General features: G+C 53.3%; 1 protein-coding gene and 1 long non-coding RNA gene across 3 annotated transcripts in view; one reads left to right on the top strand and one right to left on the bottom strand.

Annotated features, from left to right (window-relative positions):
* Positions 1-5,178: 5,178 nt before the first annotated feature.
* Positions 5,179-7,056, bottom strand: LOC120409218. The gene is made up of 2 exons (XR_005601200.1): positions 6,289-7,056; positions 5,179-5,514 (listed from the first exon to the last, which is right to left on the bottom strand). It is a non-coding gene; the product is annotated as an uncharacterized LOC120409218 (long non-coding RNA).
* SEMA3G (semaphorin 3G) overlaps positions 7,043-19,031 on the top strand; it is a 128,351-nt gene continuing 116,362 nt past the window's right edge. The window contains exons 1-2 of one of the 2 annotated variants that reach the window (XM_039546887.1): positions 7,043-7,375; positions 7,724-7,907. In XM_039546887.1, the coding sequence (XP_039402821.1) occupies positions 7,895-7,907 (13 nt within the window). In that variant the 5' untranslated portion in view covers positions 7,043-7,375; positions 7,724-7,894. The remainder of the gene's footprint in view (positions 7,376-7,723; positions 7,908-19,031) is intronic. The other variant, XM_039546886.1, reaches the window with a different exon arrangement.

Below are 19,031 nucleotides of genomic sequence, written 5' to 3'. Positions count from 1 at the left end.
CCCAGGCGGCCCTGGCCCCATCACCCAGGCGGGAGCTTGCTGCGGTCGGGGGCTGGTGGCTACCAGCAGGGGGTTGATGCTCAGGGACAATGTGCCTCGCCCGCCTACCTGCAGCACCCTGTTGCCCCTCTGTGAGCCAGTCATGGAACGAGAGAAACCCTGATGCACCAGGCCAGGCCTCTGCCTGGTGGATGACTGGGCATAGGGAGGTTGACATCCTGTTGGGGGATGGGACAGATTCCAAGGGGCAGGCTGCCAGCCAACTGCCCAATGGTTATGGTGGGCTGATGCTGAGCAGCTCCTTTGCAGGGTCTGGGGAAAGTGGTGGGCCTGCAGAGGTTTTTCCTCGTGTGTGTGTGGAGGGGTCTGCCCACCTGAGCTCCCCCACCCCAGCGTTAACTCCAGTTTTTTGGGCTGCGGGATCAGGTCCAGTTCTTTGCTGACCTTGTGCCAAAGCTGCCAGCTGTCGGTGTGTGTCTCCACGGTGCTTGTGATTTTACTAATTAAAGCCATTTGATTGGAAAGAACAGCCAAGGGTGTGGTAACTCCTGCGCTGGCCTCTCCCCGTCTGCCTGTCTGATCTTGAAATCCACCCCCAATGTGTTCTCTCCCCATTACATCAGCCTCCCAAATGGCTGCTCTGGGGTCAACTTCATGCCTTGTTGCACCATAAGAATTGCTACAACCGGGGACGTCATTGGGTCAGTGTCTTCCCCCACTGCCCTTAACTGTCCCGTCCTGAGATCATGTCTTTTCCACTACTCCGTGCTGGGTGCTTTGGAGGCTCCAGCTCTTCAGTGCTCTACCCAAGGCTAAGGATTTCTTCCTGACCCCTTTGTGTCCTGAAGCTTCAGCATGAAATGCTCTCAGTGTAACTGGATGTGCCGTTCTGACAAGTACCAGACACTTCGCTGACACTTCCTGAGATGCATGAGCCTCAAGTTAGGCACCTAAATCCCTGGGCAGTGCAGCAAGCAGGTTATTTAGGTGCCTAAATGCAGCTGGAGGGAGAGAACGTGAGACACCCAAATTTGGGGATTTGGCTAGGTGGAAAGGGGGGCCTGAGCACACCAAGTCATTAGCTAAGCAGCCTGTGGGCAGCAAGACTAGACCTCTCAGCTTGGACCCCCAAGCCCAGCCTGAGCTAGAGGAGAAATGATGTGGCATTACCAGCTCCAGAGCTTTTACGCTTGTCATACAAAGCGTCTAAACCTTGCCTGGGTGTCTGTGTCCTGTAGAGGGCAGCAGTGCAGCCCAGGGCACTAACACAGCACTAGCCCCAAGCTGCTGGATCAGTCTGTATTTCAGGCTGACAACCCCCGAACTTGGCAGGCTCCCCCTGGACTAAAGCTCTGGAATGGGTCCTGCAAGAGCAACCATTCGCAGAATGCTACTTCTCCTATATCTCTATGTAGGGGCTTTATTATTGGTCCTGGAGCTCCGGCCTACACGGCCCCATTAGCTAGCTCAGCCCATGGGCTGACTGTGCCGGTGGCGTTGTGCCACCGGCCCTTCGGCCTGGGGTGTGGAGTCCCTGAAATAGGGACAGCGTAGGGGATTGGAAATGGAGTGCCAGACCCTTCCCTGCAGGAGAGTCTCTGAGCAGGTGGAGTGCCCTGTTGTGTCTAACAGCTCTGCACCCTATGCCTTGGAGCAGCAGAGCCAGAGCCCATGGCCTGAAGGGTGCACTAGGGCTGCGGAGCCAGAACAGGGAGGGCTGTGGGGAGAGCTGGATTCACTCCTGCAGCACCAGCCGCCTGGCCTAAGTCATGGCTGCAGAATCTGAGCAGCTGGCAGAGGCAGGGAGAAGAGGATGTTTTCTGCCTACTGGGTCTGAACTCCCCTTGGGAGCTAAGTACCTTGGGCATCTAGAGAGCCTCATGCTGTCAGCAGCCTCTTGCGGGGTCTGCCTGCCTTTTGGAAAATGCTGCGCTCAGCATGCCAAACGAGGACATTCCTTCTGGCTGGCAGAGGAAACGTGACACTCGAGCTGCCTGTAACCAAGGCTCCTTTTCCGTTTCCTCCCTACAGCTTCGGAGGTGGGTCAATGCAGAGAGTAGGTGCCTGGAGGGCTGGGATGCCATGCCAGGCACAGGGGACAGCAAGGAAGAGGTACAAAGCCAGGACTAGGCAGGAAAGGACTGGGGCGGTGATGCTGGCATAGTTAGTGCAGGGAAACCGGCATGGTCAGAGGATCCGAGCTGTAGCCCCTGCCCCAACATCACGGTGGAAGTGTTGCCGGGCCGTGCCCCTGCCAGACTCCTTTCTGTACCCTGCATCAATGGGGCAGAGGGATGGAGGATAGGGAGCAAAATGCTACGGGCAAGCAAATAATGACGCTTGCCTGGCTCTCACCAACGGACCCAGCCTCAGCTCGCCATGGGCTGGAGCACCCAGCACTCCTTTCATGGAGACCTTGGCCTAACTAGTGCCAGGCCATGAAGAGCGGGTGAGCACCTGGGAATGAGATGAAGGGACAGGCGGTGGTAGGTGAATTGTTAGCCTGGCAGGCAACAACCAATCCCATGGCAGCTGACGAGCTGTTAGTGAAAGGCCTCATTGGCTCCAGGGGAAGCTGGCGAGGCAGGGGAGTGGCACAGCCACAGACCAGCTGGGCAAGTTTGTCAGCAGATTCCAGCCTCTGCTGCCAGGCTGTGAACTGCAGCTGGCCAGTGAGACATGGGCGAGTCACCCTGGCACGCTGGGCTGGAAAGTCAGAGCAGCACTTGGCAATCAGGGGCATGGGTAGGAGAAAGCCAGCGGGCTAGATGTGAGGGGAACAGAACACCACAGCAACTGTGCTTAAAGGCTCCAGCCAAGCTCAGGCCCCATTGTGCTAGGTGCTGTACAGACTCATGGTGAGAGACAGGCACTGCCCTAAAGTGCTTGCTCTCTAAAGAAACAAGGGTGGCAGAGCAAACAGAAGCCCAGAGAGGGGGAGGTAAGTTCACATGACAGGTCAGCATTAGAGCCCAGATTGACTGAGTCCTAATCTACTGTCCTATCCACTAGGCCACGCTGCCTCTCTTGGAGCCCCCCACAGTGCAGGTGTGAGCCATCACCTTACCTGTGGTATGAATCCCCATGGGGCTCAGCTAGCTCACCTCAGCCAGGTGTGGTGTGGGAAGTGGGAGCAAGCATGTGACAAGACTTGCTCCTGCTCCCAGCTCACCTTCTGAGTACATGGTGGCCACTAATGTAGAGTTAGACAGTCAGAGGGGCCTTAGTTTTCCCCCAAAGGAAAGAGAAGCTTGATCCAAGGAGTCTCTGGCCTGGCCAATGTCTTCCAGAGGACAAGTAATTGTGTCAGCACTGCGCTCGTCTGCCAGTGGCTGCTGCTCTCCAAATCGAAAGCTGCCTCATGCAGCCTGAATGACAGTGCTCCAGCTGATGTCTGCACCCAGTTCCCTTCCAACTGGTCATGCCAGTATTTGTCTAGTAGCATCCTTCTGTTCCATGCAACTGTAGAGCATTCCCGGGCTCTAGCATGGGGCACACAACTCCTCCAACACACTGGATTGGAATCAAATGCCTCCTGGCTCCCTTTGATGGCCCAGAAGCACCACTAGGTAGCACTCAGGCCTTATCCTCCTGGTAACCTTTGCTTTCGCGGTGATAGCCTAATGATGACATTTATGTGGGCCACACTTTGGCCTGGTCTACATCTAAAAATTAGCTCGACTTAGCTACGTGGTTCAGGGAGGTGAAAAATTTCCTGCCGTGTGCATCACTGTTAGCCCAACCCAACACCCAGCGTAGCCGCTGCTAGGTCGCCAGACAAATACTTCCATTGCTCCAGCTACTACTGCTATTAATTGTGTGGATGGCAAAACCCCCTTCTGTCGACATAGGCAGCAACTCCATTACGCTGTGCGGCTGTAGCATAACCATGGCCTTTGGCAGGTGTTTCCTTGGGTGGTGCCCTCCTGCCATCTCACACACTTACACACCAAGCTAAGTTCATATGAGGGGCAAGACTGCTGCCTCGCCAGCTGCCCATCCCATCACTCCATAGCTGCTCATGCCAGGATATGAAACTAAGGGGCTTGTGTACAATGCCTTCCCCAACCCACCCGCCCTCATCCAAGCACTCCCCAGCCCTCATCCAAAGCCCAGGATCATGGCTAAGCTGGAGTGTGTCCTAAAGCTCAGCAAAATCTCCCACTGCTAGACCAAGGGGGAGGTGGTTCAGGGTCAAGGCCCCTCCTGGGAATATTCCCTGCCACCAGCTGTCTCCCTCTGGAAGCTATTAGCGCAGGCACTTTCTCCAGGGGGAGCTGACCCAGGGCTGGCACCTGGAGAGAGGCATCTCTCAGCTACCCAGGCTCAAACCAGTCAGGGATTTATAGGTCAAACCCCACACACAACAGCTGAACCGGCTTCTGGGGCGCTTGTGGTGTCAGGCATGACCATACACTAGGTGGCGCCATGTATCTAGAAATCCTCTCCCCCACCCCCTCCCCAAGCTGGCAGCTCTAGGGGCCTTGGAGACAGAGGTGCAATGAGCCTCACTGGCTCATTCCAAGGTGGGGCCTTGGGTCCTGATGTGTCTTGTTGCACAGTTACTCGTCAGTAAGCGCCACTGTTCCAGATGTGAGGGGCGCACATAGCTCTGGCCCCACTCCTGGCTGCTGGCTTTGCTGCTTGTATGTGCTGTCAGCCCCCCAGACTCAGCTGTATATTCCCCTTCGGCCCGTGGGAGACAAGGTTCTTATGGCCCAAGGGAAGTGTCTTACAATGAGCCAGGGGATTTTTGCACTTTACAGGCTGCTTTGTTCTGAAGCTCAGCTAGATCTAATTGCACCTGCTGAGTGACTGACCCGAACACACACAACGACAGGGCCATCCAGGGAAGGGCTGGAGCAGGGGTGGAAATAGCTCAGCTGCTTCCCTGCTTGTGAGGCATTCGATGCATCCGTCACTGGGACTGTCTCTGTGCACTGCAGAATGAGGAGACTCTTCCTAGCTGGCTTTCGCTGCTCCAGATAATGGCCCATTGTTGTCCCTGAAGCACCTCACAGGAGGAAGGCTGGCCCCAGGGAAGTTAATGTGAGTTTTGCCATTGCCATTCATGCAGCCAGGATTTGCCCTCCCCACCCCGAAGCAGACAGGTTATTTAAAAGGGTTTGGGGAACAATGATCCAGCTCTGGGTTGTTCGCAAACTCCTTGCTCTGTGATTGGTCAGCCAAGTTCTGCAGTATTGTTTCTGCTGCCCGATTGGCTGGGTGAGACTTTTTTAAAGAGGCAGTGAGTTAGCAGGGAAAGACAGTCCAAGCAGTATGGTGGAGGAGTTGCCTGGCCGGGACAGGCCAGGGGGCCAACCCCATCCATTTCAGAGGAAGAAGAAAGATACCCTGAAGTGGGCAGTTATGGACTAGCTGGTTGGGATGGGAAATCTCCTTCCTGACCCTCTCCGAGATGAGGGTGGTCTCTGAAGCATGAGAGTTGCTAACCCTTCCAAATTCCTGGGCAGTCTGTTTCTTAGCAGTCTCTTTGTATGTGTCCATAGGCACCTGTACAAAGATGAGCCATGGCCCAGGCATTAGCAAGAGCAAATCCAGCTGGCAAAAAGCCTGGGGCACAGTAGGGCACATATCCTGGGGAGAAAGCTACTTTACTAGTCCCCCATTATGCGTGCATGCAAATGTCCCAGAGCAGCCCCTGACCCTGTCGCCCTGCTGTCTGTGATCCACTCCACTCAACACACACAGCAGCCGGTGGAGTCGCTTGCAGGGCATGGCTGAAATTGAAATCAGGTGAGATGAGAAGCGTAGTGCACCAAGTCTGAACTTCCCTTCCCTTCTCCCAGGACAGGGGGTCTTTGCTGGGCCCCCAGACCATGCCCCTGGATAGAAGCCAATGGCTGAGGAAGGTGGACTGGCAGGCCCACAAGGAGCAATTTCCTAGTGCCAGTTAGGAGTCAGGTTAGACACAGGTTGCCATCTTGGATCACTGAGTGAGGCTGCCAATGAGGGTGGAGTGGAGTGGAGAGGGCTTGAGTAGTGAAGGGGAGGTCAGGATTTGCTATTGTGCATTTCAGGTTGCAGGGGAACAGCCAGCTGGAGACGCTGGAGATATGGCGAGGGGAGTGGAGGGGAGAGGAGCCAGCACCACGGAGGTGGTAGCTGTGGGCGCGGATGAGGTCACATGAGGCGAGGAGAGAGGGGGCTGAGGTTAGAGCCCTGAGGAAGGCCAATGGGAGAGGGGAGTACTGGGAGATGGAGAAGGAGCAGGCAGTGGGTATCGGCAGTACAGGGTGGGGAAATCAGGGCCCGGGGCACGAGTACCTGACTCTGAAGGCACTGATGTAGGAGGTCTGGGGAGGGTCTCTTCAGTCCTGGCAGGAGACGACAGCTCCCTCTCATAAGGAGGATGAGATGTCCCCTTTCCTTGGGGCAGGAACAGCAGCCTCTCCATGTGATGGTAACCAGGAGGTAGAGGGAGATTCCCCCCACCCCCATCCCTATGTTTCTGACACCCATGCTGAGACCTCCATGTTGGGGAAGAGGATTGGCCTTCAATGGGAGTGGTCTTTGCCCACCCTCCCCCCATCACTAGCAGACCCTTCCTGGAGGGTCTCAGCAGTGCGATGGATGGACAGGCCAGCTAACCCCCAGCCAAAGGTCCTGTCCTCCCCTCTTTCTGTGCAGGGCAGGGTGGAGTAGTTGCATGCCCTGGAGTGTCAGTCGCCTGAGGATGCTGCTGCTGTGATGTCGCTCTAGCCCATGTAGAGTGGGTGAGACAGGCTTTGCTCCCTCCGCTTCCAGTGGGGGTGGTTTGAGAGGTGGGTTGGGGAGTTCTCCAGAGACTGGGTGACCTCAGACTTGGAGAACTGCAGCTGCCCTATTGGGGACTTCACTGGCTCTCCTAGTTTGCTAAACCCCAGCGAGCAGCGCTGTCCCTTCCCTGGCGTTCCTAGTGCCCTACCAGCTGGTCCCCAGGATGTTTGTGCACAGAAGCTGGTCAATCAGCTGAGCCCCTCTTCCTGCCTCATTTATTCCATGATGTCACAGCCCACCAGTTGACTTCACCAGGGTTGTGACAGTGATGTCACCAGTGTTGGGTGCTGATACCATGGCATTAATCTGGGGCCTGGAGGAACAGGCCAGTTAGAGCAGCTGATGGCGCACAAATCCCTGACCCATCAGCACTGCTAGGCATATCAGAGTGTGCTGAGCCCTTTGAAAAGCAAAGGGTGGTGGACACACGCTAGCCCAAATAGTATTGGGGTGTGGCCCTTTAAAGTGATGGAATGCTGGGAAATGTAATCCAAAGGGATGCTGGGAATTGTAGCCTGGGGTCAGGTGACTGAGGTCAGGTGTGTGCGAGGCTGTATAAAAGGCAAGCCGTGTGGTCAGTTGGAGCACATTCAGGGTAAGATGTGGGGCAAGGTTCTATGGTGGTTAGGCTGGAAAACAGTGAGGTAGGGTTGATGGAAAGGGGCTTGAGACAGGGTGTTGACAGACTGCAAGGAGGGGTGAAGTGAGAAAGAAGAGCCCTGTACACTGGCTGAGGCCTCAGATAACACCTGAACCTTATTTAGGAGGCTCAGATGGGTGTTCCCAGTGTCCTTGGGGTGAAACCTTGTTGAACCTTTTGTTTCCCCTGGGAGGCAGGGCTGACTCCAGGGTTTTTGCTGCCCCAAGCGGCAGAAAAAAAAAAAAAAAGCTGCAATCGGTGGCACTTTGGCGGCAATTTGGCAGCAGGTCCTTTTCCTCTCAGAGGGACCTGCCGCTGAAGACCCAGACATGCTGCCCCAAGCACCTACTTAGGTGCCTGGAGCTGGCTCTGCTGGGAGGGGAAGGAAGTGTTTGAGATTTGTTCTGGAGGGCTGAACCCCAAACCACCCAGGAGACTGCAGGCTACTAGCTGGCGTAAGGGGAAACTGAGGCAATGATGCTGAGAGGTAAGTCTGTCCCACTGGGGAAGGGAAGACAGGAAAACGCTGATTAGAGATTGGGGTGAGGGGAGAGAATCAGGTCTAAACATGGGCAGACTTTAATCCTGGAGTTTGACTACTCTAAAGTCTGCACCAATTGGCCCCTTGACTCATCTCTAGTTTTGAGGAGAAATTACATTTGGGTGAAACCAAAAAGGTGTCATTCTCCTGTCTGCTCTAATTCTTCTATCTGTAATATAGATGCAAATAAGCCAGCAAGCTGGTCTCTTGAATCATGTCTGCTGATCTTGATCTTGGTTGTCCCAGAACTGATATTGGTTAACCTCTCACATGTTGTAATGTTACATTCTTGTACCCCTCTCTCATCCTTGTACTCTCTCTGTGTTGAGATGGATTCTGGAGCTGCAGCTGTTTTCTCCCTAATTCTCTGTGTTGGGGCTCTGCAGGTGAGTGGTGTGCGCATAATCCCATTTTGTGGGAGAAAGTGGTGGCTTCTCTGTCCATCTCCAGTGGAGACTCTTTCCTAACCTAGGGGAAGAACCCATAGTGGTTTCAGTGCCTGGCAGGAGAAGGCTCTGACTCCTATTTCTATGGCCAGCTCCTCTCGCACTTGGGTAGAGCCGCTGAGTGAAGGAAGTGGCTCATGCATTGTCACTTGTGCGATGTAGACAGAGCTGAGTACTGTGCGGATTATCTGAGGGGCCCGTGGAAACGGCTGCCTTTCTAGACCAGAGAGCGAAGGAGTAGGAACCACTGGAGCAGAGAGAGGGTAAGGTTTCCAGCTGGCTGCCAGATAAGTTACCAAAAACACAGGTCCCTGTTTCTGGAGTTACTATTAAATAAATGCCTGTCTTAGAGATGGGGCTAATTAGCTGGGAGCAGCCCAGAGAAGGAAAACTGTTCTTCAGTTCAAAGGACACTTACCAAAAATAACAGTTTAGCAGCTGGAAAGTTAACAGCCCTCCAAGCTAAAACTAATGCAAACCTTCCCATGCTGAGATGGCAACATGCCTAACTAATAGCATCACACCCATTCTGGGGGATTCCAGACAGAGCCAATCGTGGTCTGCTTTCAAAGGTGGGGTACTACTGGCCTCTTGAAAGAGGAGCAGGGGCCTAACTCCCCAATCTGAGGGAAGGGGGCAGGAGGCAGAGAAAGGGAGCCTGAGGCCAGGTATCAGTGGAGAAAATGGGACCGAATTCACTAGTGCTGTAGGAAAGGATTAATCAGCTCTCACTTGCTAAGTGGCCTGGCCTGGAGAACTGATCTCAGTGATGTTATGTAATGCTTGTAACTGAATATCTGGCTAGCTGGTGAGTGAATGAAGCCGTGTCTGGTCTGATGGGGAGCTGCTAGATCTCAGAAAGAACAAGTTTATTCAACATCAGACTTGCCTCTGACCTTTTGGCAGCCCCACCCCCTCTAGATGCAGCCTCCATTCTATCCAGCAGGTGTACAGGAGCAGGTAGCAATGTCTCCTTCACCCAGCTGTTGAGTACAGCTGGCCAAATATTTACCCAATATATTATTTAAACACCGCTGTTATCTGTCCCTACTTCTGGTGTCCAGGCTGCTCTAGCCGGGAGCATGACAGCTCTGGTATCCTTCATGTTGCACTTTGACAGGGAACTGCATTGGGGTAGACTGGAACCTGAGCCTGTTGGGTGGGTTGGCTGGGCTTAGCAGCCGGACATGGGGCTGTCTTGCTGAGTAATCCAAACCACACTGGGTCTGCACAACCGGGTTGGAAGCTCCTTGCGGTGTCTTGGTACTGCAGATCCAGTCTTGCTGGAACCAGGACATGGAGAGGAAATGCATGTGCCCATTGAAAAAGGCAAGGGGTGTTCGTTCAACACCAAGCTACAAAGAAAAACCATCCTGTATGGAGGTTGATGGCTTTGGGTCCGTTCACCACTAACACTGCAGGTAAGAGCTGTGAGATGGGAAATCAAGGCTGGAAAATTCCCAGGGAACACTAGGAAAGTCACCACTTCTCCACCATTTGGTATAAACACTGAAAAACCTTTCACCATGGGAGACCTGGGTTCAAATCCCACCGTAGGTAACAAGTGACTGAGACTGGGGTGGCTCAGCGATCCCTCTTTACACACAGCAAAAATCACAATGCAAACTGGCAGGACTGGCAGTCTGTGCTGAAGAGAAGTCCGGGGGTGGGCTGTGAGTCAGGCCCGAGGTGCTTTGGCAGAGCTGAATGGGGAGCCAAGAGGGGATCTGCAGGGGGTGCTAGCCTTGAGGACTGAAATGCATTGGCTGCACTGTGGAGGAAATTTGCCTGGCTCCCAGGCATGTTGTATTCCAGGCTCTAGCTGATCCTTCACTCTGCATCCACGTGCCAGAGTACATGGGGGGCCAGTGGTAGAACAAGACCCGCTGCCTTCCTCACATCTCTGCAAGATCTGGGCCTGCCCCAGGGTGGCCTGACGCTGCCGAGTGTTAGCACATTGCCACTGGCACCAGCCAGTGCCCTAGACCTCCTTGGAGCTGAGACTGTGGTCTGCTGAGCGGATGCTGGCAATTAGCACACCCTACTCTCGCTCTCCCCACCCTGCTCTGATTTCCTGGAGACCTGATCTTGGCAAAGTAGGAAATGAAGAGGGCTGGCTGAGCAAAGGAGAGCGAGAGAGCAAGCAGAGCCCTTTACTAAACTGATGCTTAAGGCCATCATAGTCCATTCTGGTCAATTTCACAGTCAAAGGATTTTAAAAATAGTTAATTTCATGAGTTCCGATATTTAAATTAGAAATTTCATGGTGTTGTAACTGTAGGGGCCTGACCTAAAGAGTGTTGCAGGAGGGTCGCAAGTTTATTGTAGTGTGTGTGGGGTCATGGCATTGCCACCCTTACTTTTGCGCTGCTGCTGATGGTGGCCCTGCCTTCAGAGCAGGGTGGCCAGAGAGTGCCGGCTGCTGCCAAGAGCAGCACAGAAGTAAGGGTGGCATGGCATGGTATTGCCAACCTCATTTCTGCACTGCTGGTGGCAGGGTGCTGCCTTTGGAGCTGGGTGCCCGGCTAGCAGCCGCCATTCTCTGGCCACCCAGCTCTGAAGGCAGCACAGAAGAAAGGGTGGCAATACTGCAATAATCTAGCACCCCACCATAATCCCATTTTGGGTCAGGGCTCCCAGTTTGAGAAACTCTGGTCTCCCCCAAGAAATCTGTATAGTACAGGGTAAAAGTACACAAAAGACCAGATTTCACAGTCTGTATGTGTTTTTCACATCTGTGAATTTGGCTTCTGTTGAAATTTCCAAACAGATCTCTGTTATCTTCTCCCCCTACCTCCCTAGCCTTAGCCACCTTTCTCCTCCCATCCCATAGGTCACAAGCAAAATCCTTGGTGCATGAAACCCTGCACCTTCCCCGTTTCATTGAACAAACCCTGAAGCTGCTTCAATGCAAAAAAACCCTTCCTGTTGGCCAAGGTGCCCTTTTTTGTGGGAAAAGTAGATGAAGCTGTTTCATCCAGATTCACTGAGATGCAAGGCCTACATCTGAAATACAGTGCAATGCAGTGTTGGCTTACACAGCTGCACGGGGCTGGCTGGCAGCCCTGGGTGGAAACACTTGCTCTTACAAGCACACTTGTTGCCTCACAAATGGTCGTTGTGACATAGCTGCATTGCAGCCCCTTGATGCTGTGTAGTCACAGTCTGGTGTGGCCAGCGCGTGATGACATTGCACCGAACCACCAGATTTCTGAACACACTGAAACTGGGCACAACCCCACTCCTCTGAAATCAGCAGGAACCAAGAAAACACAAACCCAATGGATTTGGGGCTTGCTGTGAAGAGAGGGGGCTTGAGTTCAGCTGGAATCACATGGACTCTTCTGCCTGCCAGCTAGTGGGAAGATCATTGCTGACTTGCCCTGCAACTGCTACAGCAGAGCCTTAAACCAGCAGCCTCCTAGTCTGTAGGCAACTGCCCCACCTCTGGAGCCAAAGGGAACCTTTGGAGCCAGGCTAAGCTCAGCTCAGCCAGAAACTGTCCTGGGCGGATTTTGCCCAGACCTAGTTTCTTATGCCAAGCAGCTGACTCGTCAGAGGGCTTAAGGACAGTAGAGGGGCAAACCCACGAAGGCAGGTTGCAATAAGTGGCTGGGGTAGCGACTTACAGAGATGCCTGGGTCTGAGCAAGGGTGAGACCCTCTGAATTACTGTCTGTTCACAGCTGCATGGGCAAAGCTGGAGTGTCCCCCTGTCTGCAGGCTAACTGTACACTTGCCACACAACTGGAATTTGCCACAGCGTGACAGGCTAACAGCGCATCTGATTAACACACAGCAACCCACGCAAGACGCACTCTGCCCAATATAACACGCCGGCCATCAGAGCCCTGTGGCCATGGTTGCAGGTGCTGCGGGTCAGGATTGGGGGGCATTGGCAGAGCTGTGTGGGAGCCCAGGGCTGGGATAGCAGGCTGGGTGTGGGGGGTTGCAGGCCAGGATTGAGGGCTCTGACAGAGTTATGCAGGGAGTCCAGAGCTGGGACAGCAGAGGGTCCTGCACACCAGATAATGAGATGGTTTGGCAGAGCGGTGGGCATTGAGATGCTGCACAGCACGTGATGCCCTGTTCTGACTAGTGCTAGTAGACTCCATTTTAGGAGCCTTAAAAATCTTTCACCCAAACTTTTATCCTCAGATATTTATTCCATTTAAACTGTTTGCCGGGCTTGCCCCCCAACCCCTGTCAAAAAGGCTGGGGGTGGTCTGGCAGTCATACTGGCCAGGCCCAAATCCAAGCCAAACACCCAGCCGGCTCTCTCACGGTGAAGCTCTGAGCCGAAGGACGCGGAGTGGATGAAATCAGACGTTTGATGCTGAGCAGATTCTTTGTGTTGGCAGCAGTCTCTTGGTGAACTACCGCTGCTGGCCTGGGACGCCATGGAAAAGCAGGGTTCCCAGGGAAGGTGTCCAGGGGACGCTGGCTTCTCCTAGATGGAGGGGTCACGCTCCTAGGGGTGTCTGGAAAGACTGGGGAGCCTCCCAAAGGGGAGCTGCCCTCTCTGAGCAGGGCAGTTGGGGAGTAACCAGGGCACACACTGGGGTTGGCGGGATAGGAGCTGGAGATTAAGAGGTGGGAGTGGGAGGGGAGTATTGTACCCCCTTATGCTCAGCCTTCACCTTGTCCTCTCTGGAGCCTGAGGTCCCAGCTAGCCCCAGACAGAGTGCAGGCGGTAGCAGTGCAAGTCCCCTCCACTTCCTAAGTGATGCCCCCTGGCCTGGTGTCTTGCTCAAGCACCACGGCTGGCTGGAATGCCCGAGCCCTGACCTGGACCAGCGATACCCATGGAGTGGAAAATTCACTGCTGGCAGCTGCTTCTCCCTTTCATCTCCTCTCCGGGGGAGCCCTGGAGAGCGGTGAAAGTGGATGCGGGTGAGGAATAGCTGACCCACGGTGTGCGTGTCTGCAAAGGGGTCCCAGGCAAGTTCAGGGGGAGTGGAGCCGGCTCCTCTCTCTGGATCACTGGCCTGTGACTTTGGGCTCTGCTGGTAGGTGAAGAATGTTAATGGAAGGCCTGGGGCCCCATGTCAGTGGAGGCCTCCGCTCCCTGCAGGAGTTGAGACCCACTGGACCGGCTCCCTCTGCAACCTGAGTCAGCCCATTCCTCTGTCTGATCTGGGACAGCAGGAGCGAGTGACTCCTCTCCCTGGAGAACCGAGCCCTGCTTTCCTGGCTCAGCTCTCCTGCCTCCTCAGGGCGGAGGGGTGACTGCTGCCTACTCTCTGTATGCCCCATGCAACCCAGTCCAGAGCCCCAGCCACCTTCACCTCAGTGCTAGGGCCCCACACATCTCTGCCAATGCAACCCAATCGAGGGGTGCAGCTCCCCGCACAGCCTCGGTGTGCAACCCCCGGCCTGTCCTGCAGCTGCCCCCGTTCTCTGCCTTGGGTCTTTCGGCCAGACTGTCAATCTGCGTGAGGTGTGGCAGTTCTGAGACGTGTGCTGTAAGGAGCATTCACCCCCCCAATACCTGGGATGGGAGGCTAAAGAAAGCTGACTAGCAAATTAACCCATTATGCCACCAAGCCTAGCTACTGCATAATCAGAGTCCTCTCCCTCCTTGGCCCACTCCCTGTATCTTGTGCTTAACTTATTAGTGCTTCTGGGCAGGGCCTGTCTTCTTTGTATTTGTTTGTACAGCAAGTGGCACAATGGGGCTCAGCTCTGGACAGGAGTCCTTAGCATTGCCACAAGGCAAATGGTTGGTCCTCATGGGTGCAGGAGCCACTAAGTGCGAAAAACGGGGGCAGAGGATTAGCAAGGGCAGAATGGTTTGGCAGATGTCAGCAATGTCACAGCATGTTCTGCACATGTCATCCTTAGGGGGCTGTGGGGCCCGGAACAAATCAGCCCCCACCGCTTGGCCCTGCTCTGCATCTGGCCTGGTGCTGGGCCGCCTGCTGCTGTTGGCAGTTGCTGGTGCCTACCATGGGGCTCTGGCCGGGACAGTGGACTTGCCGCACCAAAACGCGGGCAGCCAAGCCGGGCACTGTCTCCGCTAATTGCCAACAAGATGGCGGGCCCTGCGGAAGTGACGGATTCGTCTTCCAACAGTGGTGCTGGAACATTTTTAATAGGGGTGCTGAAAGCCAGTCCCCTTACCCCGTCCCCGCCCCCCAGAGCTGAGGCTGGGAGCAGAGCACCAGGCCTGCGGGGCTGGCAGCTGGGACCCCGGGGGTGCTGCAGCACTCCCCCCCCAGACCTACAGGCCCAGCCCACAACATTTTGGCACCTGAGGTGGGGAGCTCAAATGACACCTCCATGCCCCCTCGCTTGGGCCAAAACTTTGAAAGGTCTCAATTCTGCCTTCTACTCCTCTCAGGGTACTGCTCTGCTACCTACCCAAATAAAGGAGAACTAACAACTTAAAATGCCTTGTTCAAAAATTTTAACTAACACTTAACTTTCAAATGCCTGAACAGCAAATGTAACTTTTCTTGCCTGCATAGTAAACACTGGCATTTTTATCTGTTTGAATAATCAAAGTGGTGCTTTCCGTGCGTTCTTGGTTGCAAAGATTTGAACTGCTTCCTGAAGGTCCACAGTCTGGGCCAGCTCATGATCTATTGAGATGGTTGCAAGGCTGACCAGCCTCTCCTGTGTCACTGTGGAGCGTAGATGTGTTTTTATTAACTTCAGCTTGGAGAAGCTGCGTTCTCCACTGGCAACTGTTACAGGAAGTGTGAGAAGTATGCGCAGAGCAACAAAAGCATTTGGAAAGAGGGTGGTCGTCTTATTTGTGCACATATATTCCAGAACAGCCTTTGGAGTTGATTCTGCTGAAATGTATCTTGAAAGGGCTTTCAGTTCATCACTTAAATCACTTGCATCAATATCGCACATGTCATCATGTGTCACTATCTCTAGTGCCCTGCATTGCTGGTGTAGGTCTTCTTCGGGTATAGTGAGGAGTTTTGGAATATCATACAACATACCAAATACACTGTTGTGTTCCTTAAGCTGCATGAAACATTCTTCAACTGACTGTTTGCACAATCTAGTATCTGGTTAAAGAATTCAACTTTATTGTTTGGGGTCTCTTATGGGATTATCCCGTGCCTCGTAATCAAAATGTCATCTTCTTCAGTGACTCTTGTATTCTTGAATGGGTGGGAAAATAGCTTCAGTGTGAAGTTCCTCTGCAAGTTCTGTGCACTCTTCAGAACATTTTGAAATCCCTCATCTGACCGGTAAGACTGTAGGTGTGACTTTGCTTTGTCCAGTTGTTCCATTGCTCCAGATATATCAAGGTCAACACCTTGGAGTCTCTTGCTTACAACATTTATTTCAAACTATGTCATGCCACAACACTAAGCCACACAGAAATTTGAAGTTATGTATGTTTCTGGTGATTCCATTTCTCTCTGCCACTGTTCTCCCACAAACAGTTCCCGTCATAGCATTATCCTCCATAATGGCAACTATGGCATCATCTATCTTCCCAATTTGGTGTTTGATAGGCTTTATTGCCTTCATTCGGCTTTCCCATCATGTGGCACTCAGTGGTTTCAGTGTCAGAGAGGATGTTCCCAGATGTTGCTTCAAAATTTGCCATCAATGAGTTGATGCAGAGAAAAATACATAGATGCTTTGAATTACATTAAAAAATTCAGCAGCCTCACTAGAGGCTGATGGTGGTCAGTGATACAGCAAGTTCAATGAATGAGAACTGCATGGGACAAAAAAACCTCAAGGGTTTAACTCTCAGATCCGTGTCTGCACTCCTCTGTTCTTTCCTCTCATGTTGGCACCATTATCGTAGCCCTGACCTCTCCTGTCAGCTATCGCAATTCTTGTATCTTCCAGCTTTTTAAGAAGCACATTTGTCATACCAGCTCCTGTAGTATCATCAATGTCAATACATTCTAGAAAATGCTCTCTGACAGTCTCCATTGGAGGGACATTTTCACTAGGTTCTGTTGTTGTTCCAAAACGCACCATTAGAGTCATTTGTTCCATATGGCTGATGTCAGGTGTGCAGTCCAGAATAACGGAGTAATATCTTGCTGACTTCAGATCTGCCACAATCATTTGTTTGGCTTTTGTTACCAGTAACTGTATGATCTCATTTTGAATTGTTTTTCCAAGGTAGTGGTGTGTGTATATTTCTTGGGTGGTGACTCTTCTTAGATGCTCCTGGAGTACAGCATCAAACTCCGCCATCAGCTCCACAATTTTAAGAAAGTTTCCATTGTTTGGCACATACAGCTGATCTGAAGTGCCACACAGTGCTAGGTTTTGGGTAGCAAGCATTCTCACAGTGGCAATGAGCCTTTTCAGAACATTTTGCCAGTAAAGAGACTCTGATGCAATCTTCTCTTGACGCTGATCATCTATGGTGGCCTTTAACCTTACTCTCATCTCAAGCTCTTTCCACCTATGGAATGCTCTCTGGTGATTTGCTGCCTTCTCACGGCATGCCAGATTTTTCCAGTCCTTCGTTCCCGTAGAACCCAATGTGGATGGAAGAGTTTGCAACAAAACCAGTATGCAGCATTCTGGGGTTTTTAGTACATAAGCCATGGCCTTTCTACTTTGTCACCATTGGCAATTTCACCCCAGTAATGTGTTGGATGGAAACTTCTATTTTCATTGTCTTTGGGGAACATGAAGTTTTTCAGTTGCTGTGGCCCATGCAGTGCAAGGAAGTCCCTCAGGCTACTGCTCAAGTGGGTCCACAGTCCTGGATCATCTAGACTTAAGGAACTAAACTCAGCAGCAGCTGTTTCTTGCACCTCTACCACACTCTTCTCTGATCTACACTTTTCTTCAGGAATGTGCATGGTTACATCCATTTGAGATGAAGATATGGATGCTGCAGTAGCTGCCAGGTCACCTGCACTCTGACTAACTGGAAGATCAGGCATCTCCTCACCACTCACATCCTCACTGGGGCCGGAAGGCTCACCGTGAACACTTGTGTCTATGTATCTCAGGAGAGCTCCTTCCTGCTTAGATAGAAAAGCTTCCTTTGCCTCATTCTTTTTCTGAATGCTGCCCCAGGGGTGTGTTCTTCTTTCACTCATGACTGCTGTTCTGTGCCAGCTATAGTGGCTCTCAACACTCAATAGAAGGGGACAAATAAGCAGGCTGGTAGCAGGGCCTGAGTGAGGGAAGATATCAGCGTCTTAAGGGCCTAACTGGCTCCTACTACTTCAGCTGACTGCCTGTTCTCCTCAAGTGGGTTCAGGGAAGCAGCAGGAAACAGGGAGCTCCCTGAGAAGCTGGTGTTAATCAGGCCAGGCTCCTGGGGGTGCCAGAGAGGTACATAAGAGGCTCCTCCTCCTCTCTCTCCCTGCAGCTCCTGCTGCTTTCTGTTATTCCCTCTCACCTTTTCGCCTGCCTGCCTGTTATGTCTCTTGTGCCCTCCTTCCTCCAGCACAGCACTCCACCATCTCTGTGCATCTAGAGCAAAGAAAATACATGCACCAGCAGCAGACACAATTTTCTACACTCTGGGTCCTAGTGGTGCCCCCCCACAGTCTGGCACCTGAGGCGGCTGCCTCAGTTCGCCCCATGGTAAGACCAGCCCTATGCACCTCTGGCTTCTGGGACTGACCGCACTGGCCAATCACACCGGCCCGGGGGGCCCCCCAAAGCACGGGGCCTGGAGCAGTTGCCCCAATTTGCCCTACCCAAGGGACAGCTCTGCCTGCATCGCAAGGGAGGCTGTGCCTGAGCCCTGAGCAGGCAGAGCGCTAAACACGTGGGGAAGTCAGCAGCCTTGAACATTGCTGATGCGTGGACCTTGGCTGAAGGCTGACCTCAGGGTGCAAGCTGGAAGGAGCCCTGCAGTCCAGAAGAACCAGCCTGGGTCCCAGAACAAACCCTGACCTGCCCAGCCCACCATGGATCTGGTAGGCCTGCTGTGCCCAGGTCTAGGGCTGTATAAAGGGACTGGAAGCATGGCAGGCTCACGCCCATATGTGTGACTCTGCTTCGTGGTCCTGCCTCAGCCCTGCTCTGGGCTGACCCATGTCTATGCTGTAACCTTCCCTTCTGGAGGCTCCTTGCCCCACCCGCACAGTCTGGGCTGCCTGCCCCATTTCCCAAACAGTAAGGCCCAGGCAGCCCCCCCACAGCGCCCTGCGCTCTGACAATAGCAGCAATGTGTGCTGCCTAATGACAGCATCTGACTCCAATTACCGCTCACTTGGATTTGCATTTCTGCTTAATTGAGGAAGTGAGAGGAAGCCTTTCATCTGCTAATGTGGGTTTAATTAGCCTGTAATTGCTTGGCTGCCCAGGCTCCTCGGGGGCTCAATGAAGCCATCACCTTCTCCCTCCTTCCCTCTGCCCCCCCTTCACCTTCTCCCTCCTTCCCTCTGCCCCCCCCCCCAACTCCTCTGTCTTGGGGCATAAGCCATGTGGACGTGGACAACAGTGACTCACTGCAGGTGGGAGGGCCCCACAGCAGAGGCCCTTTCCACTCACTGCTAATACTGAGCCTTAAGGGTTGGGGAGGCTGGAGAATGAGAGGCTGCTGGGCTGCAGCTCAGGTTCTGCTGGAGGGGGAGAAGCTGTGGCGAATCAGGCCCACGGCCCCTAGTCTCGTGTATCTTGCGTAGTCTCCTGGAACCGTGCAAAGTGAACGTCAGATGATT

This window comes from Mauremys reevesii, linkage group 7, assembly GCF_016161935.1.
Source record: "Mauremys reevesii isolate NIE-2019 linkage group 7, ASM1616193v1, whole genome shotgun sequence".
Lineage (NCBI taxonomy): Eukaryota > Metazoa > Chordata > Testudines > Geoemydidae > Mauremys > Mauremys reevesii.
This window is presented reverse-complemented; position numbering and strand designations above follow the sequence as displayed.